Below are 19,261 nucleotides of genomic sequence, written 5' to 3'. Positions count from 1 at the left end.
TTCTTTACATGTTGATCCACTTATCCGAATTACTTTCAGAACGAATCAATTCGGATAACCGGAGTTCTATTGTGTATACATGCGTAAATTTACGATCCACCACCATATACATCGATTCAAATCGAACAAAGACAATTCGAAACATTAATTTCTCTTTATGACGTTTAGTTTTTTTTCTGTTAAAATTTAAATTAAATAAAGCTAGACAATGTAACACTAGGGTTTACTTGTAGCATATAACTTATATAAATTCAAAAGTCCAGCAACAAATTGCGTAACTTTCTCAGCAGTTATGAGATTTTATTTTAAAAAATAACTTTTATATTATTAATCATAATAAATAAAATTGTATGTGGCGCCATCTGTTACGAGATTCTATAAGTTTTTATGCTGTATTTTTTTAAATTACTATATTATAGACTTATATTTTTCCTAACAAATTGATTGACTTTTAGGACCATCGTAATCGATAATTTCCGTTAATAATTTTATATATATTAAAAGTCTATTATTATTGTAAGTAAAATTTTCATTTAATTACCCATTGTCTTTACGATGTTCTATATTAATTTGCGTACTTATTAATTACGCTATTGCAATGCAATAAATAAATTTTTATTTCTCATCTGTAACAATAGTTTTTATCTTAAGCTTTTGATATACAAAAATAAATGACGCAGAGAATTCTTAAAAAATTATATTTATGTGGTTAACTCTTGTAATAACGAATATGCTTTTGGCATTGTTAATAGAAATTTTATTTGTTTGTATATATATAATAATTGCATCACGTCTTCTCACAGGCTGGTGGTGCTTACGGTTTTCCTCGGTGTGCTTCTCGGTGATAAAATATTAGAACCCGCTTGCTGTCTTCTGATGTTTTCTAAGTGAGACGTCTTCAGATTACCTAACAAGCGTAATTCTTCCATTTCTTTGTCCTAAAAATGAAAATTTTGTGGGTGACAAATATCATTTTGAAAATTTAATTGAAGATAAAGTAAGGACATGTTTAGTAGGAATGATAAAGACAATTGCTACCTAATCAGGTTTTCTACCGCTTGGATGTGTACCAAGTTACCAAAGGTATGTACACAGAGCACATAACACAGAGACAGTTGCACTTACGATTGAGCCCGTCATGTAAAACACCACTATTCTTTTATGAATACTCTGTACATTTTAAGATAATTTATGTACAGTACAGTACATACCGTTTGTTGAAGCCTTAGAACCAAGGCTCTTCGACCATCAGCCATTCCTTGTGTATATTTTCTTTGTTGCCTTAAACATTCTGATGGGTGTACTCCTCTCTCTACAACTAAAACTATTCTTGCCCACTGTAAATTAATTATTTTAATAATTAGTATGTTACAATTAGAATTGATATCAATCGAATTTAATGAAATTATTAAACCTGTCTCATCCATTCATTTCGCCTCTCTGCAATATCTTGGTAAGTCTTCCCCATCATAGCAATTAGCATATTAATAAGCAATATTGTTACAAGAGCCATATATACAATGAATAAAACCTGAAATAAAAAGATTTGTCTTTTAAAGTTAGCATAAGAAACCAAAGAACGTAAAATGGAATTTACTTTTGCCACTGCAGGATGATCAGTGTTGTCAAATTCTTCATAAATATCTCCAAATTCGGAAAGTGACATGACAAACATTGCCATGATGCTCTGTATGGGATCACAGAAGAAGTTTTTATCAGGTTCTCCAGAATGTGATAGAAAAATCACATAAAATGCTAAATAAAGTGAAGAAAAATATGAAATTTTTTGTTATTTTTTGAAAAAATATGCTTTAATTTTCAAATTTTAAACACTACCTTGTGAAAATCCTAAAACAAACACTAGATAGATAGTAACAAAGCACAGTAAATCTGTTAAAATCATTTTATATATCATAACTACAAATGGGCCAACCATTTTGAAGCCTCTGAAAAGATAAAAATTATATTAAAACGAAGAACACGATTCCTTTATATAAGATACTACAAATAATTTCACCTGCAAAAGAACAAAAAGTAAGGAGCTGTCGTCAGCATCACCAAAACTGCAGCAATATCTTCTACACTAGATAAACATGCTATGCGTAAGGGTATCATTAACATCACTAATTGGCACGATATCAGGAAAAGTACACGAGAGGGTACAGTCATCTATAGCGAAACAATAGATTTATACATCTTTCTTTAATTATAACAAAACTATAAATGGTTTTTCCTACCAGATTTTCCATAAATGTGTTATATCCTAAAAATCTTGCTTCTCTTACAGCCTGGATCAGGTATGTGAAAGCTCCAACTGCTGTCAGACATTCTAGTACTAAACGAAGCTGTGTGTACATATATATAAAATGTATAATTAGAAATTTAGAAATCCTAAAAAAAGTTGAAGTTACGACTCATTTTTGAATCGCTGATGACTGCCATTAATGTTTAGATTTGACAATTGCAATCATAAATGACGGTCTGACTTGTCAAGGGGATGCCTTCTGGAGGAATTATGGAAAACTGGCCTCTATTATTAGTGTTAGGGACGTGAAGGAAACCCGGAAAACTCTGCGTAACTAGTCTATTGATTAGGCACGAACCCACGACCATTATTCAGTGGTTTTATCCATTAGACTACTGGTGGGTGCGTAACTAATTAACAAGTTCTTGTACAAAAATATATTGTACTGTTCTTTTAAGTATTACTTACCACATCCACGAAAGTTTCCGTATTTAAGAGAATACATTTATCCTGCCCGTTCTGATTCGTAAAATTATCCGAATTATTTGTAATATTTTGGATATTTGAAGGTGAAATAGGTCCGGGTCTCAGGATAAAACAGCAAGAAGATATTAAAAAATAAATAAAAAATATACTGAACTGACGGTAAAATCTATAAAAATGGTAAAATATTAAAGTAAATTTTTAAATTTAAATATTTTAAAATTTAATTTTAAAGAATTTCTCATACTTAAATTTGATGAATGTGTTCCATTTTGCATTAAGAAGGTCCACTAACAATCCTTCCATCATATCTAAATGTCCCGATTTTTCCTAGAATGGGCCAGAAAACATTAGAATTTAACCGAAAAATTACAAAATTTTACATTAAAATATGAAATTTATCATAAATTACTCCGTAAACGACTAGATTGAGAGCCGAAACTTTATTAATTTCTCCAGTTTCGCTGCTGATTGTATCGACCTCTTCTAGAGGATAGGCAGCGCATGTAATGCTTCCCAATTGCCAATAAATCTCTCGTTGTAACTTTTGTATGTGGAAAAACATCTGTAACACATAAAAATTGCATAAGAGAAGGACACAATCAAATATTTAAAGTTACTAATATCGCTATTCCTATAGCGAGATGTTAATATTTAAAGTGCTATTGTACTAAAAATCAATATTATTGACTCTTTCATCTTACGGAATTTTCCAAGAAACGATAATAATAATGATTAAAGTTATAAAAAAGAAAAGAATATCTATATGTTTTGCTGTGATTTACATATTTTTTTTTCTGTAGAAAGTGTAATTTTATCCATTCAAATGATAAGAAATTCCTGAAGGCTCACCATTGAGTGCCAATGTTTTGTATTCGAAACTACAGACAGTGGTATTTTAAAGATATAAAATCGCTAAAATTAAGTGAAAATATTACATTTATTTACGAAAAATAATAAAAGATATAATAAACGAGTTAGAAAAACAGCCTACAATGGTCCCCCAGCAAAAGAAATCCTTTGTAAGAAATTGGGAAGCAATGGCACTCTTCAGAAAGTACTTCAGAAAATTTTTTGAAAGAAAGATCATGATTTTATTATTAAATGAAGTAAATAAATTAATAAAATAACTTGCCTCCTTTTTAGCTAGCATGGCTGCTAATGTAAGCGGTGTAAGAGATTGCCTGTTTACGATATCCATTACAGCTCCCAACTCAAAAGCCATGTTAAACATGTTCTAAACATACGAGAAATAAATGAATGATTTAATAGATTTTTCAGAAGAAAATCTTGTAAAATTACTTACAATTTTGTCCCATATGACTAACATGTGAAGTACTGTATTTCCATTTGTATCTTGCCTGTTGGGATCTGCACCCTTTGCTAGCAAAAGTCGATAACATTCTTCTTGAGCCAGGCAAGCTGCGAAAGAGAGCGGATACTCTCCCCAGTATACATAACTATAGAAAAAAATTACCATGTTTTCAAAGTAGACGAGTTCTGAAAATGGTTAGATTAATGGAAATTCATCCTTGAATTACCCTTCATAGTTTGTCTTCACGCAGAGATTAACCCATTCGTGATCCAAACTGTCTGATCTAGATGATTTCTGATCTTCAGGACAGAAAAAATTACCCATACATCTTTCGTGAAAGTTACTACCATTATCGAGCAGGAACTTGACCATAGCTGGATCCTCATTGACAATAGCCATATGTAATGGGATTTCTCCTGTATTATTTTAAGAAAATGATAAAAACGTATAGAAATAAAACATAAATATCAAAATTTTTTTTACCATAATATTCATCTCCTGTATAAACATCGTTGACTAATTTTGGATAAAGTCGTACAAGACGTTTAGCTAACTCAGCATGAATGGAAGTAGACACTAGAAAACATAAGTGTAACGCTGTTTCTCCAACAGAACCTCGCTCATACAAATCCCAACAAACCTCTCGATACTTTGGGGGATCTGCAAGTAAATAACATATAAAATTTTAAAAATATATAAATAAATTGCTACATAAAAACTCGTGTGTGTGTGTGAGAGGGAGTTTTCCGGTGATTCAATCAATAAATTGTCAGTGTTAATATAAACTAACATTAATTTTAAGAAGAATACTAGTTTTCTATATATAAATACATCTATAAAGCGTGTCTAGAACACAAAACGCCGTTAATATTCGCTAAAATTAAAAATTGCACGCAAGTTCTGCTTTCCTGCATGGTCAGGAAGCGTGCAGTGAAGCCAACACGCAAATGGGATCAGGTTAAAAAGTTTTAAATGCTTAAAAAAAAAAAATTATTATGATTCTGTTAAAGGATTATATTTTAGTAAAGATATATTTATAAATTTTTAATTTTATACGATGTTTTGAGTTAATATTTTAAAATAATTTTTATTATTATTAAAAATTAATTTAATTGGAGAGAAAAAGGGGAAAAGTAGTAGTACATTTTGAAATTTTTTAAATATTAATTAAGCGTAACTACGATACGAGTCAACAAATAGAAAAAAAAAAGGTTTACTGTTTGCATATTTTAAGTGATTAAAATTCAATTATAATGGTATTTTCTTATTTAAATTTTCAAATTTATATATATATGCTACTAATACACTGCTTTTAATTCAGAGAATTGTTGACTTGCTTTCATATACAGTCGACCCCCCTATAACACTGTTGATTATTCCGTTTTATATGAATTCCATGTTGTACGAGTCACTTAGATTTTACAAATACGTGTGCCGGGCTGTGAACGGCTCACGTATTTGTAAAATCTAAGTGACTCGTACAACATGGAATTCATATAAAACGGAATAATCAACAGTGTTATAGGGAGTCGACTGTATACTATAAAAGCCTTCCTGTAAGGATTTAGGTTGATAAATATTTAAATATATAATAAGTTACATGGCCTAAAATAAGAAATTGTTAGTAATAAATTATCAAAAATTCAGAAAAAATATTATAAAAGGAACGAAATACTGTCCTAGTTGCATTTGATGACACTATTCAATTAATCAATAGAATATGTAGCGTATTATTGCTATAATAACAGAGTTTTATCATTAAAAAAATAGGAAAATTTACTTTAATTTAATTGAAATTTATGTTATAATTTTAATTATATACTCTTCATCTCAAATTAGTAGTGTCGTGTCCCTGTATATCTTGTTGCAGCAGAGTCATGTCAGTCATGTAACAGGGAGAAATTTTTGAATTGAAATAACGTGACTTCCGATTTGTATCGGAAGTTCCTATATTGTTAATAGGGATCTCATATAACTATTATTTCCATATTTGGTCTCGGCTTTTATCTATCTAACTGTATCTAACGAGATTAAGGAAAGACAGGCAGTCTGACATATAATGGGAATTTATAGGTCTACATTTTTTTCAAATTGCATCCCAATAACATTAAATGTGTTTATATCTGGTGTTGATTTAATTGATGAGCTCAAAATAAGTCCTTTAATTTGTCAATGGTTCATTATGCTACAAAGTTATTTAACTGTATTCCAAGTTGTGTATTCTAAGCGACGTAATGAGCAATTCTAACTTAGACAAAAGAATGGCCGAGATGGTTTATAGCATCTGCATACCCCTACGAGAGATCCAGAATCGAATCCGAGAGCGAGAGAGACTCTAGGAAGTTTTGGTAGCGGTCTGTCTCAGTTATGTCGGGCCCCGTTCCTTTTCACACGGTAGCACCCATTGTGGGTCTGGTGAAACCCATGATTAGCACGAAGAAAGATTAACTTAGGGCCCACAGGATTAAGAATCAAAAACGGATAAAATACATAATGCAATGTATCTATTGATCCTTAAGTGAGTGGTATCCTACAAAAAATATCCAATCTCATGCAAATTAAATTACCTTTACTCATAAAATTAGTAGTGCCATTGAGAGCCGCTATGTTTTCATATTCATTTTCTGTTGAATTGTTATTCTTCGGTACTGTTAACTGTTTCTGTTTCGGCCTGTCTTTGTTTCTCAACAAAATGAAGTCCGTGACAGGAAAAATTTTCCCTTCTCCTTTATTATATATAAAAGGTTCCACTAATTCACGTATCTTATCGTCTAACTGTAATTAAAAAATGGTAAAAACACGACTATTTAAATATAATTAAAAATTAATTAACAGGAAATGACGACATCCATAAATCTTAGTTTACCTGGCAACACGTGATGGCGCTTAAAGATAATTTAATTCATTTAAAATATAAAGTATATAATAATTATATATTAATTCAAATTAGATTAATTAAAATATTTAAATTTTAAAAAATAATTTATAATTTAAAATTTAAAAAAAATTATTTATGGAAGATTCGAGATTAAGAAATGCAAACGACCGTTTCAAAACGAACGTGAATCGAGTAAAAGTATGGCTTTTTTTTAAAGAAAATATATTATAAATAGATTAATAATATAATTTATTTTCATTTTAAGTACGTATGAAACGTTATTAGTAGTAATATTTAAAAAAAAGAAGCTTAGAATCAATCGGTTAGGTGTAATAAGTGTTCTGTTTTCGAATCTCTGGCCGGCCGCCATTTTGTTTTGATGGTTAGTTCGAAACTTCCCGATAGGGGAAATTTTGCGCTAGTACAGTTTACGTATTAGATGTATTTTCAAAGAAATACGGACAATAAAGAAGTAAGGACAAAATGCAATGGTTTTATTAATAATGTAGTTAAAACCTGTTTGAAATGGCTTCAAGTCATTATCCTTGAATAACGAATTGGTGAATCGAGTTTTGAGTCAGTTATAAGCTAAATATAGTTATATTGATAAAGGAAAAAAAGTATAATTATTATAATTATACTTCATTATGCTGTCACCATGTTCCTTTGTGACTTATCTGTAGTACAATTTAACTTCCATTTATTTGTGTTTAATCTTCAAAATAACGATGAATAAACCAATTATTTTTTTTTATCAAACTTACATAACCTTAAAAATATACAGATATTAAATTTATAAGTTGACGGTGTATTTAACATAAGCCATGGCTCATTGGATCTGACAGCTTTAAGATTTGTTTGTAATACTTTATGACTCGCGTGCCAAATCTAATTTAAGGATCGATACAATATGGTGACTAATGCGTTTCGTGTGAAATTATATTTCCAATGTAAATTCTATCAATATATTTTCTATTAATTTTATATTCTGTTGTTGACTTTAACTAATACACTTCTTATGCTTATAAGAAGTTTTATCGACTATAATGTATTTTAAATGGAAAATATTGTTGATAATAGAGACATATAACTTATTGTTTAGTCTGTATTTATCTATATTAAGATTATTATATAATATTAAATATAAACCGAACAAAATACAGAAAAATCAATTGCATACCCCTGTATAATTTCTAGTTTTGGATGCTTCTTTCATCAAACCAACTAATTTTCCTCCTCCTTTAAGATCCACTAATCCATAAGTAGCTTGAGATGTAGTATCGGCTTGTTTTTTTACCCCCGAAGTTACTTGACTGTTGGTATTACCCATGAGAAAATAATAATAATAAAGAAAATAAAAAAAAAAAAGTAAACAGTAAATAAATTGATTTAAATTCTAATATGGAAATATTTGAATTAGAGAATTAATAAATGAATGAACGAATTCACGCATTCCGCAGCATTAAATATATTCTTAGTATAAAATACCTTTACTTAAGGGGTAACGGTGGTATCCCTTGAGAGGTGTGACGAAGGAGGGGGGGCACCAATAATACTTACAGCGAAGTGATGTCGGCTTTTCTCTTGAATGGCATTGGTCGAATTTATGTTAAGAAGGCGGGAATTTATGGTATTTGATGTCTAGAGCCTTCTATTATTAAAAATTGGACAGACGAATTGAGAAAAACGGATGTTTACAGTTGTTGCTATAGTAGCGGGGTGCCATTTGAAAGCGTCGCTATTGGTAACCTCTGATTAATGCGGTAATATTGTTGATCGACAAAACAACACAATATCAACTCCTCATCTTATTATTTTTCGTTTTTACAGATTCGAAAGATTAAAACCACCCACGAAAATGACAACAGAAGAGCAGAAAGTACCGTAGTAAGTACAATACTGTGTTTAATGTTTGCAAATCACACAATTATTCACTATAGTTTCCTCTTTATTTAGTTATAAAGGTTTTTCTCCGGAAATGAGGCACATTTATGGAAAATCTCTAGAAAGGATCCCGTATTTTCAACAGTTGAAGGTAAGCTTTTTTTTTTTTTTAATAGTTATTGAGCTTTCGTGCATTTAATGATGTGCAAGTTTTGCTTTATACAATGCTTTGTATATGTATAACTTAGGTGCATTTTTCTTAATTTTATAAATGTTTATTTATTTATTTTAGGAGAGAGAAAGTGACGAGAAAGGATTGGGAAGAAATTATGAAACGAAAAATATATTTCAAGTTATTATACCATCTGTTAGATTCATACCTGGATACACAGGTAGATAGAAATTTTATATTAGCTATTACTTGGATACATTTATATTTATTGTTTAGCCATCATAATGTTTTCTATCAACTTAATGACTATGGAAAACGTTTATTCGTGCATTAAACTTCATATAAAACGTTACTTTACGCATTAAAAGTCACAGGACACGTGTTTATGTATACTAAACGTATTGTTGATATATAGGCTAATAATATTAGTAAATCAGTAAGATTTTTNATTTTTTAAGTATATTTTATATAAATTCAGTTAAAAAGAAGAAATTACTTTTAGTGTAATCTATATTTAGTAATTGAATTTAACTATAAAAACTTACTTATACTGGTAACTTTAAATTAGTAAAACAGTCAACTCATCTGTCTTACTATATGTTTACAAGGCAATGTAATCAGAAAAATTTTTATAATTTTTAATATGATTTCACAGTAAAAATACTTTGTAAATCCTCAATCAAAATAAATATATCAGAATATGATAAAATGGGAGACAGAAGTATTTATTCAACAGTATGTACAGCATGGAGACAAGAACGAGAACACACAGCAATGTTGCTGGCATTGTAAGTACAGATCACAGATTGCACTCCGACAGTAGAACTTGGTATAACAAAAATAAAAAAATTTAGGAGTGTTAAAGAGAAATTTTAAGTTTGTTACATTCACAACATTCAGGGCCGATTGCAGAGAGAACGTTCAGATGCCGACGGCCATTTAAAGATCGTGTAGACCGTGGTTCAGAAAAATTTTGTTGCAGAGACGGCATTTCTCACTTGCCACAGTTTAGACAGCAATTAGAAACCAGTTGTTTGACCTACTTTATAGACTCACTTGACAGCAGGTTTGGATGGCGTTTTAATTGAAGTGGAAGTTTTGTTTGTGGAAAAGTTTAGATAAAAATGGATATCGTTCCTTTGATAAATATTGTAAACAGTATGAATTGACAAAATTACTCATTAATTAATTGCTTAGAGTGAAAATAATAAAATGAGATACTTTTAAATGTTCCAATTCAGATATTCAAACAAATTTGAACAGGTGAAGACAAACCTCAATTAATTTAAATCAGATGCATTTATTTACAATTTAAGTATCATGTCAGTTATTAAATGTTAATGCATTTTTGGGTCATTATTGTTAATCCTCTGGTCAGAACATTCTGTTAAACAAATGAGACAATTTTAATTACTCTCTCCCTTCATAATTATCGAGATGAATAATTTTAAATATTTTATTCTTATTATTACTTAGGCCATCTTCCCGGAAAAAACGATGTTTTTGGAAAGACATTTTCACAGCAGGTGGAGGAATGTTTGAATAATTTAGCTAAAATTAGAAAAATGAACGAAGAAAGAATGAAAATGTTAGAAGAAAGCTCTAATGGCTTTGATAAACAATATCAGAAGATGGAACGACCTTCATCAAGCCCAAATAAAGATCTTTTAGATAAGAGATCGTTAACACCACAACGTCTTCAAGAGTTTAGACCTGAAGCAGATGATCAATTCACAAATTATCCGCCTTCAAATAACTATATAGAACCAGATAGATCTGATTTATATAAATTCGATAGACAAAACCTAAGAACAGAACGTCCAAAAACATGTAGCAGATTCAATTACAACAATCGAGCAGATCGCAACCCCGATGAGTTATTCAAAGAATTAAGGTATGAATCTCCATTTTCTCAAAAATTACAAAAAGATTACTCAAAATTTGATATTTCTAAACACGATTTTGGCTCCAAAAGTCCAAATTATACGAAGGATCCTGAGATTTATAGACCTACACCAGAATCAAGAATGAGATATTCTTCTGTGGATAATTACAGGGATTATAAAGAAGACAAAAACATTAATATGATAGAAAAATATTCTGGTTGCAATCCTGATGTAAACGAAAATCAGGAATGCAATTACAGAAAAAGTAATCCCATTAAGTGTACTCAAAGTAGTGATGAATTAAGCACTGTTAAAGAAAGTAAGGATTTAACTGGAGAGAAGGCAATTAATCAATCGTAAGTAACTAATTTTTAGCAATTTTATGTTAACAGAACATTAATAATAATTAATTAATTTTAAATTTTAACAGGTATGATTTTAACGATCATCACGAGAAGGATTACAAGCCGCAGATCGATCCACAGAATCAAAGTGATAAAAACTTAGAAGATAATGAGAAATCTCTTGGAGTTAGTAATCATAAAGATCAGATGAATGATGTAGAAAGTTACGCGATTCAAGATCTCCCTGATCCTCAGTTGGCTCATAAACGGAATCAGGATTATATACAGAACAATCCCCAATTATCATCACCGAACGAACAAATGGAGAATCATCTGCTCAAGGAATCAAGCATGCCAAATGGATTTAAAGAGAATTTGGATTCATCAGTAATCGTATCAGATAGAAGACCTTCTACTGGATTTTACAGATATCCAACAGGTGTAACAGATAAGATCAGTCGTTATATAAATTGGAATGATTATATAAACTCTAAGGGGTTGAATCTTAGAAGACCAAATTTTTATAGAACCACTTACGACGATTTTAATAATACTGCTAGACACTTTAATTCTACATTAAATCCTCACGTTTTCGGAAATCGAGGATACAGTTCACGTTTAAATTCAACTTCATATTTAGGAATTCCTCCTATGGACAATGTTAAATTATGATGTGGTATATTTGTGTACTCAAAATTCTTAAATTTTAGTGATAAAAAACATTAATGTTCTTTAAATTTTCATGTCGTAAATTCATTAATTATGACAATAAAGTTTTTTTTGGATTTTAATCATTAAATTTCGTCTTTATTTCGAAAAAAAATACCAGAAAATTAATTTAAAACAATGATTTATTAACGTAACAAATTAAGATATAAAATCGTTTTCCTTTGTTTCAGTATTCTTTGTTGATAAATATGCCTTAACGATTTATTTGTAAGTGTAATCAGGAATAAAATTAGAAGATGGAAAAGGTAATTTTAATTTCTCATATAATTTTATAGCTATAAAGTTGTAATTTTTCCAGTTTTTTTTTTTTANTCGTATCAGATAGAAGACCTTCTACTGGATTTTACAGATATCCAACAGGTGTAACAGATAAGAGCAGTCGTTATATAAATTGGAATGATTATATAAACTCTAAGGGGTTGAATCTTAGAAGACCAAATTTTTATAGAACCACTTACGACGATTTTAATAATACTGCTAGACACTTTAATTCTACATTAAATCCTCACGTTTTCGGAAATCGAGGATACAGTTCACGTTTAAATTCAACTTCATATTTAGGAATTCCTCCCATGGACAATGTTAAATTATGATGTGGTATATTTGTGTACTCAAAATTCTTAAATTTTAGTGATAAAAAACATTAATGTTCTTTAAATTTTCATGTCGTAAATTCATTAATTATGACAATAAAGTTTTTTTTGGATTTTAATCATTAAATTTCGTCTTTATTTCGAAAAAAAATACCAGAAAATTAATTTAAAACAATGATTTATTAACGTAACAAATTAAGATATAAAATCGTTTTCCTTTGTTTCAGTATTCTTTATTGATAAATATGCCTTAACGATTTATTTGTAAGTGTAATCAGGAATAAAATTAGAAGATGGAAAAGGTAATTTTAATTTCTCATATAATTTTATAGCTATAAAGTTGTAATTTTTCCAGTTTTTTTTTTTTAAATAAATAGGATAGCAAAGGTAGCAAGGAAAGTCTAACGAAAGAACAACAACCAAGTTCGTCAAATATAACAAGTGAGGGTAAGAATACATCGAATTTATTTAATTAACAAAACTAATAACACAATACTAATCATTAAACATGAATTAATATAGAAGAAGACTCAGATTCTAATGAACAGAAAGTACAATCGCTACAATTTTCGCCTGAATTGTTAGAATATTTAAAATGTAGTGAGGCAACGACCATAAGAAACATGCAGTTAAGTAGAAAATCATTACCCGTTCCACCTCCTCGAATATCTAAAAGATCGTTTCCGTGGCAACAACGTTTATCACAAGTATATATAAAACCGGAAATGTTGAAGAAATTGGAGTTCGAAATAGCGAGTGACGAGGCGATAGAAACAATTATGATATATCAATCACCCGGTATTTCTATTCTTAGATATAAAACATCGAACGGTTTCTTTAAAAATCCAGCAATTGTTTTACCTAAGCCATTTTCTTCGGCTGAACTTGAAGAAATAAAAACAAAATTTAACTTGAACGAAATAAGTGTCATTCCTGTTCACTGCGGATGTTGTGACAGGATATTTTCCGATGCAGAAACTAAGTTCGACGAAGAAATGTATAGTTTATCGAAAGAAATAACGTTTAAATGTAAAATTTGCAATGAAATTTTCGACGAAGTGAGTTTATACAAAAAGCATTTCATTCTTATACATCTCCTGGATAAGGATTTATTCTGTTTTCAATGCACAAGAGCTATAACTAGTGACGAGGAGGATGAAAAAAAGAGCGATTACGATAAAGAAGATTTATATATGAAGCGCAGTTCTGTCGATATGACGGCATTTAAGGGCGTTAATTGTCAATTGTGTAAAAAGTATTTATGCCCGGAAGATAATTTGAGAAGGAAATTACTAAATATTACCCTATCAAATAAATCTGCTTATCTCAAACGATGCCAGTTTTGTGAAAATATCGGCCAACATCAACCGACTGCCGAATGCCAAATGATGAATTTCCTAACTACCACTTACGTCTTCTGTTCCGAATGCCACTCTAAAGATTACGACGAACTTTACATTAAATCTGTCTCAATTAAGAAGGAACCAATGAATTCTGTTGAAGAACTCGAAGCTTTGAAGTGTCCTAGAAGGAAATCAGAGATAATCCTACCTGTGGTATGTACAGAATGTAAAAGAATCTTCACGGATAAACAGTTAAATGAGGATCAAGTTGAAGCAATTCCTTACTATGATCAGGAAGGTACAAGAAAATATTACTATCAGTGTAAAGTATGTAACACTAAGATAAATGATAAAAGTGAGATGGAATCACACATTATAGATCACATGTCTGAAGAAGTAATATGTCCAAATTGTAGAAGAAAAAGAAAAAGAGATAAAATTGTTTTTAAAGACGAAGATTCTTAGAAAAAATACAGTTTTTTTCCCTCATTTATTAGTAAATAATTACGAAATAAAATTAATAAATTATCTATACAACGTTTTCTTCCTGTCTATTTTATAAATTAATTTATGAATGTTTCAATTGTTAAATCATCGAGTTTCTTAGCTGAAAAATTAAAATTTCAATATATAAACGAATAATAAATAATAGAAAACGTTACAATGAAATTAGGAGGGTCTGTATATAAAAATTAGGTTCGTTGGTGAGTAATTTATAATAATTATATAAGGAAACTTCATCAGTTTTAATTAATTAATTTGAATTTTAAGATGAGTTAACAGTGTTTAGGAAGAGACGAAGCAGAAAGAATATCAGTAACATGAGAGAAAAGGCATTATTTGATAAATAGAGATGTAGGAATAAGACAAATGGCGACAATTTATCAATTCAGTGACAGGGGAAGTTAACAATGACATTAACGATTTCTTATATGTTATCAAAACGTGCACGCATAAGAGGATTGTTACATAATTAATCTGTTTTTAATTGATCGATTAATTAATTAATATATTGTCCATTTTAGGCTATGTAGCAGGTCATAATTACACCAACAGTGGATCGATCCGATCAGAATGCGATCGATCAGCGTAGGTGAAATGTAACCTTATATGGGAAAAACTTAATTGCTTTTAATTGGAAGTTTTTCTGTATGTATCGATGTTAGTGTCTCAAAAGGAAGTGTTTGACCTTTTATCCTTCAATATGGCTTTCAGCAATGATTCAAATTTTAAAATAAAACTAAAAATCTACCGAAGTTACTTAGTAGAAGTTAAATTAACCAAGAATAATCATTACAATTCAAATACAAAAATTAAGAATGGATAAATGCGAGTCATCAATCCTTGTCAAGCTATTTTATATTATATTCTGCTGATCATTTGTAGGTTTATAAAATTATTAATTAGCTTTTAAGCATCTAGAAGTACATTTTAAACAGGGGAAAATTACTTTTTAACCAAAATTAGATGAATTTTTGGAATTTTATACCATGGCTAATCGAATGTATATTTCTTAAATTAGATTATAACACCCTTATCTACACCCTATTCAGATACAACGTTAGCATGAAAAATCTTCAGAGAGAAGCAAAAAAAAAAAAAAAATGTAGTAGATATCAAACATTTACTCTCTCATAACATCTGATCTCAAATTATTATTCTGTATAATCAAGGTTCAAATATGAATCTAATTACAGGTTTTGCTATCAGGTATGAGATCTCACGCATGTATGCACGCGAGTCCCTCTCGTATCTTTCTAATGATAAATTACTCTGTTTTGCCATTGAAGAAGAATGATTCTCAAGCTTCGAACTTGTATGAAAATTCTCTGCCTCTTGCTTACACGTTAGTAATATCAAGTATACACTACCCTGTTTCCTGTACTAAGAATTCTGCTTGCTTCCTACCTTAACAGTACCTTGTTTTATACATTAACATTTCATACAATGCTATCATTCAGAATTGCCTTTCCTGCCATTATCAGTGCCATTCACTTAATACCCTTTTTTATATGCTAACAGTGCCTATCATATATTAATAACCCCCACTCATATAATGCCACGTTTATTTATCAACAGTACTTCTAATACAGTGTCCTGTTTTACATCGTAATTATGAGAGGAAATACTTCGAACGACTGAAGTTTATCGATTCATAAATTGCGTGTTAAAAGCTATTTAACAAAACTACTCTTTCTTAACCAGCTAATGTTTAAACACACTAACAAAATAATTCTGTTGTGTTATTAAATTAACAAACTTCCTCAACCTATAGATAACCTTAATTTAACTCTCACAAAGTTTATGGTTCGCGATCTAACGGTTGAGAAGTTATAACTTACATCTAATTTAGTAACTAGAACTGATTATCATAACATACAATTTAAATATTGTTATAATTACAATAAAATATTTATTTATATTTAAATTTTTAGATGAGAACAATGACATTAATTAGAATTTATAATCATCTTTAAGAAGTTAACAAATGGAAACTTATTGTATCAGATTTTGAGTCAAACTACACTTAACAGGTGAGTAATTTTACGTTCCTTCAGGCATTAAAGTATAGAATTTCTGAACTAGCAAGTGAATTCATTTATATTCTATACTTGTTAACTTTATCGTCTACTATCAGCGGCATATTCCCTTTTCTCTTCTAAAAAAAATATATAAGATTTGAAACTGTAAAATTGAAATAAGAAATTACTTTTTCGTGGTTCCAGATATATTTTAAATTGTCTTTTTTATATCTTAAAATTTTACGATGTTATAGGACTTAATGGGTATTTATAGACTAAAACTGTACACAAAAATAAGAAAATTAAGTGTGTGTAGGTCATACTTTTATAAAATACACGTTTATTCAGTAAGAGAAACTTAATCCTGGTACATAAATAAGGGAATTAAATTTCTCTTATCATAAGTTATTTTTTTAGTTAATGGTTATTAAAGGGGTGGAATAAATCTATCGTAAAATTGCCATTAATTTCTTGAACTAGAATTATTTCTCATTCTTTATAATTAAATACATTGATTAATGTTGTTTTCTAGTTTTGTATCAAAACATATAATCTAAAACAGTAAGAAATTACAAAATAATATATTATAAAGGATATACTTGATGATAGTATAGTATTATAGATGTTTATAATGTAGTTTCGTAGTGATAACCTAGAATAGTGAGTAAAGTAGGGTAGTAAACCCTCAATCTTATTTAATTTCGACATTTTCAATGTTTCCTCGATCTTTATCGACCCTCTTCTGTATTGCTCATATAATTAAAAATTAATAAATAAATCAGATGAACTAGTATTAATACATACACAGTTTGCATAGAAAAGATCTACTTAACACAGGGGTTTCCAACCTTCTTCATTCATCGAATCCTTTTCAAATATATATACATATTATTCGTGATATGCAGGATTTAAACCACGAATTTTATAGTGTTAATTAATTAACCTCTTGCCTCCCGTGGCCGTTCTCCACCCGTGGGCGCCTCTTTGGCGTGGCGTTAGCGGGCCGCTGCACCTATCCCTGCTGCTTTTGCCTAATTCTTTTGAGTGTCACTCTTCCTCTACATCTGGCCCTGTAGGATTCCTCAGTCAGTCCTCAGCCAGGTGAAACTGGCTTCACTTTTTAATTTCAACCTTTTACCATTAGCATTAAAGCCACTCTCAAATCTCAAGTCTAAAAATCACCTCTAAACTTTGCCGTTCATGGTGGTCGTGTCCAGCACTTACCATATTTGGTTTTCTAATAATTGGCTCCTTTTATTTTGGTCTTTGCTTTGTCTGGCCCTTTTGGCCTAGCTTGACATGTGAAGTTTTACTGGGTTTCCTTTACATCATTAATTCCAAATGGGGTCAAGCTCCCCCTCAAAGTCCTCCCAGTAGGCACTCAACTGGCTTGTTGACTTGCTCACCAATCCAGACTCCCATTTCAAAACTTTTAATATTTATTCTAAATTTGTTGGCCTAGACCATCTATGGCTTTACCACTGCTACTTTCTTTTCCACAGTGGCTCTTGACAAGTCAGAAAAATCAGGTTAGGCTATGTTAGTCACTAACACACTATAACTTTTCTATCTTCCTTTGATTATCTTGTCTTGTCATTATCTCATGCATCCTCCAGCTCTGGCCGTTCTAAGTTAAATTCATTCTCCTCCAAAATCTTAAATCTCAATGGTTGCTGGATGGGGTCTAGTCCTCTGGCACTGGCTCCCCTCCTTCGCCTAGTCAAATAAACTTATTAATAAAAAATTTTAAGTACCTAGTCAAATCCTAAACCCAACTCATACAACTGAATTTTATTAAACTGTACTAAATTCTAAATTACTAAATAATCAACATTGTAAAAAAATTTTTTATTTTAGTCTATTGAACCATCAAACCTTATACAGTATATTTAAAAATTATGTTTGTTCCTAGTACATCTCAACCTTAGCTGGAGGATCATTACTCTTAGTCACCATTACTGCTACCTCTCTAGCACCTGGTGATAACCACCTTACTAACCTTAACAATTACTAACAGTTACCATATACATACACCCTTTCGGCCTTAAATTTAAATAACAAGTACAGACTCCAAACATCACGTAATACTTATGAGTTCTAACAACGGACTAGTTTAATACATTATGAGCCCTCTATGGGACAAACACACTTTCCACTTTACACGTGCTGGCCCTTTAGTGCTCTCTGAGCGGGAAGGGGCCTAAGATCTCTCAAACCAAAACTGTTCGCGAAGGGAAAAAAATATTTCTAACCTACGAATATAGTCTAATATCTTTCTAACCGAAGAATCGAAGCCAATGGTATTTTTCTATCTTTTCTAACCTAAGAATCTAATCGAATGGTATCTAACCTAACCTAACCTAACCTAACCTAACCTTTCTAACCTCTGTAACCCAAGAATCTAATCGAATGGTATCTTTCTAATCTTTATAACCTAAGAATCTAATCCAATGGTACCTTTCTAACCTAAGAATCTAATCGAATGGTACCTTTTTAACTTTTCTAACCTAAGAATCTAATCTAATGGTACCTTTCTAACCTTTCTAACCTAAGAATCTAATCCTATCGTACCTTTCTAACCTAAGAATCTAATTCTATCGTACCTTTCTAACCTAAGAATCTAATCCTATCGTACCTTTCTAACCTAAGAATCTAATCCTATCGTACCTTTCTAATCTAAGAATCTAATCCAATAGTACCTTTCTATCGTACCTTTCTAACCTAAGAATCTAATCCTATCGTACCTTTCTAATCTAAGAATCTAATCCAATAGTACCTTTCTGACCTTTATAACCTAAGAATCTAACCTTTAAACATATTTAATACTGTGAAAATATAAAAGAAATTAACATCGAATCGTTTTTATA

The 19,261-nt window shown here is 30.3% G+C and overlaps 4 protein-coding genes across 8 annotated transcripts in view; 3 read left to right on the top strand and 1 right to left on the bottom strand.

Annotated features, from left to right (window-relative positions):
• Positions 1 to 714: 714 nt before the first annotated feature.
• On the bottom strand, positions 715 to 8,635 carry LOC111620224 (transient receptor potential cation channel subfamily V member 5-like). The gene is made up of 17 exons (XM_023362121.1): positions 8,482 to 8,635; positions 8,102 to 8,234; positions 6,611 to 6,818; positions 4,527 to 4,703; positions 4,270 to 4,459; positions 4,035 to 4,188; positions 3,864 to 3,965; positions 3,141 to 3,293; positions 2,976 to 3,058; positions 2,714 to 2,897; positions 2,238 to 2,345; positions 2,018 to 2,169; positions 1,837 to 1,946; positions 1,598 to 1,755; positions 1,415 to 1,531; positions 1,212 to 1,337; positions 715 to 938 (listed from the first exon to the last, which is right to left on the bottom strand). The coding sequence occupies exons 1-17, from the start codon at positions 8,514 to 8,516 to the stop codon at positions 798 to 800; spliced, it is 2,331 nt and encodes a 776-aa protein (XP_023217889.1). The 5' UTR covers positions 8,517 to 8,635; the 3' UTR covers positions 715 to 797.
• On the top strand, positions 7,065 to 11,968 carry LOC111620226. Of its 3 annotated transcripts, XM_023362127.1 has the most exons (7): positions 8,649 to 8,684; positions 8,752 to 8,808; positions 8,878 to 8,956; positions 9,098 to 9,197; positions 10,454 to 10,871; positions 10,953 to 11,219; positions 11,294 to 11,968. In XM_023362127.1, the coding sequence occupies exons 1-7, from the start codon at positions 8,680 to 8,682 to the stop codon at positions 11,877 to 11,879; spliced, it is 1,512 nt and encodes a 503-aa protein (XP_023217895.1). In that variant the 5' UTR covers positions 8,649 to 8,679; the 3' UTR covers positions 11,880 to 11,968. The 3 variants fall into 3 exon arrangements, with proteins under 3 accessions (XP_023217894.1, XP_023217895.1, XP_023217893.1); XM_023362126.1 differs by lacking the exon at positions 8,649 to 8,684 and adding an exon at positions 7,065 to 7,119 and having other exon boundaries at positions 10,454 to 11,219; XM_023362125.1 differs by having other exon boundaries at positions 10,454 to 11,219.
• Positions 11,868 to 14,394, top strand: LOC111620227. Of its 2 annotated transcripts, none has more exons than XM_023362129.1 (4): positions 11,868 to 11,883; positions 12,107 to 12,181; positions 12,907 to 12,970; positions 13,052 to 14,394. In XM_023362129.1, the coding sequence occupies exons 2-4, from the start codon at positions 12,173 to 12,175 to the stop codon at positions 14,335 to 14,337; spliced, it is 1,359 nt and encodes a 452-aa protein (XP_023217897.1). In that variant the 5' UTR covers positions 11,868 to 11,883; positions 12,107 to 12,172; the 3' UTR covers positions 14,338 to 14,394. The 2 variants fall into 2 exon arrangements, with proteins under 2 accessions (XP_023217897.1, XP_023217896.1); XM_023362128.1 differs by lacking the exons at positions 11,868 to 11,883; positions 12,107 to 12,181 and adding exons at positions 12,516 to 12,533; positions 12,757 to 12,831.
• Positions 12,902 to 19,261, top strand: part of LOC111620225 (protein white-like) — a 20,010-nt gene continuing 13,650 nt past the window's right edge. For both annotated transcript variants that reach the window (XM_023362123.1, XM_023362122.1), the window contains exons 1-2: positions 12,902 to 12,976; positions 16,308 to 16,406. The gene's annotated coding sequence lies outside the window, so the exon portion shown is untranslated. The remainder of the gene's footprint in view (positions 12,977 to 16,307; positions 16,407 to 19,261) is intronic.

The sequence above is a fragment of the Centruroides sculpturatus genome, unplaced genomic scaffold (genome assembly GCF_000671375.1).
Source record: "Centruroides sculpturatus isolate CEXI.00-Female unplaced genomic scaffold, Cexi_2.0 scaffold231, whole genome shotgun sequence".
NCBI lineage: Eukaryota > Metazoa > Arthropoda > Arachnida > Scorpiones > Buthidae > Centruroides > Centruroides sculpturatus.
This window is presented reverse-complemented; position numbering and strand designations above follow the sequence as displayed.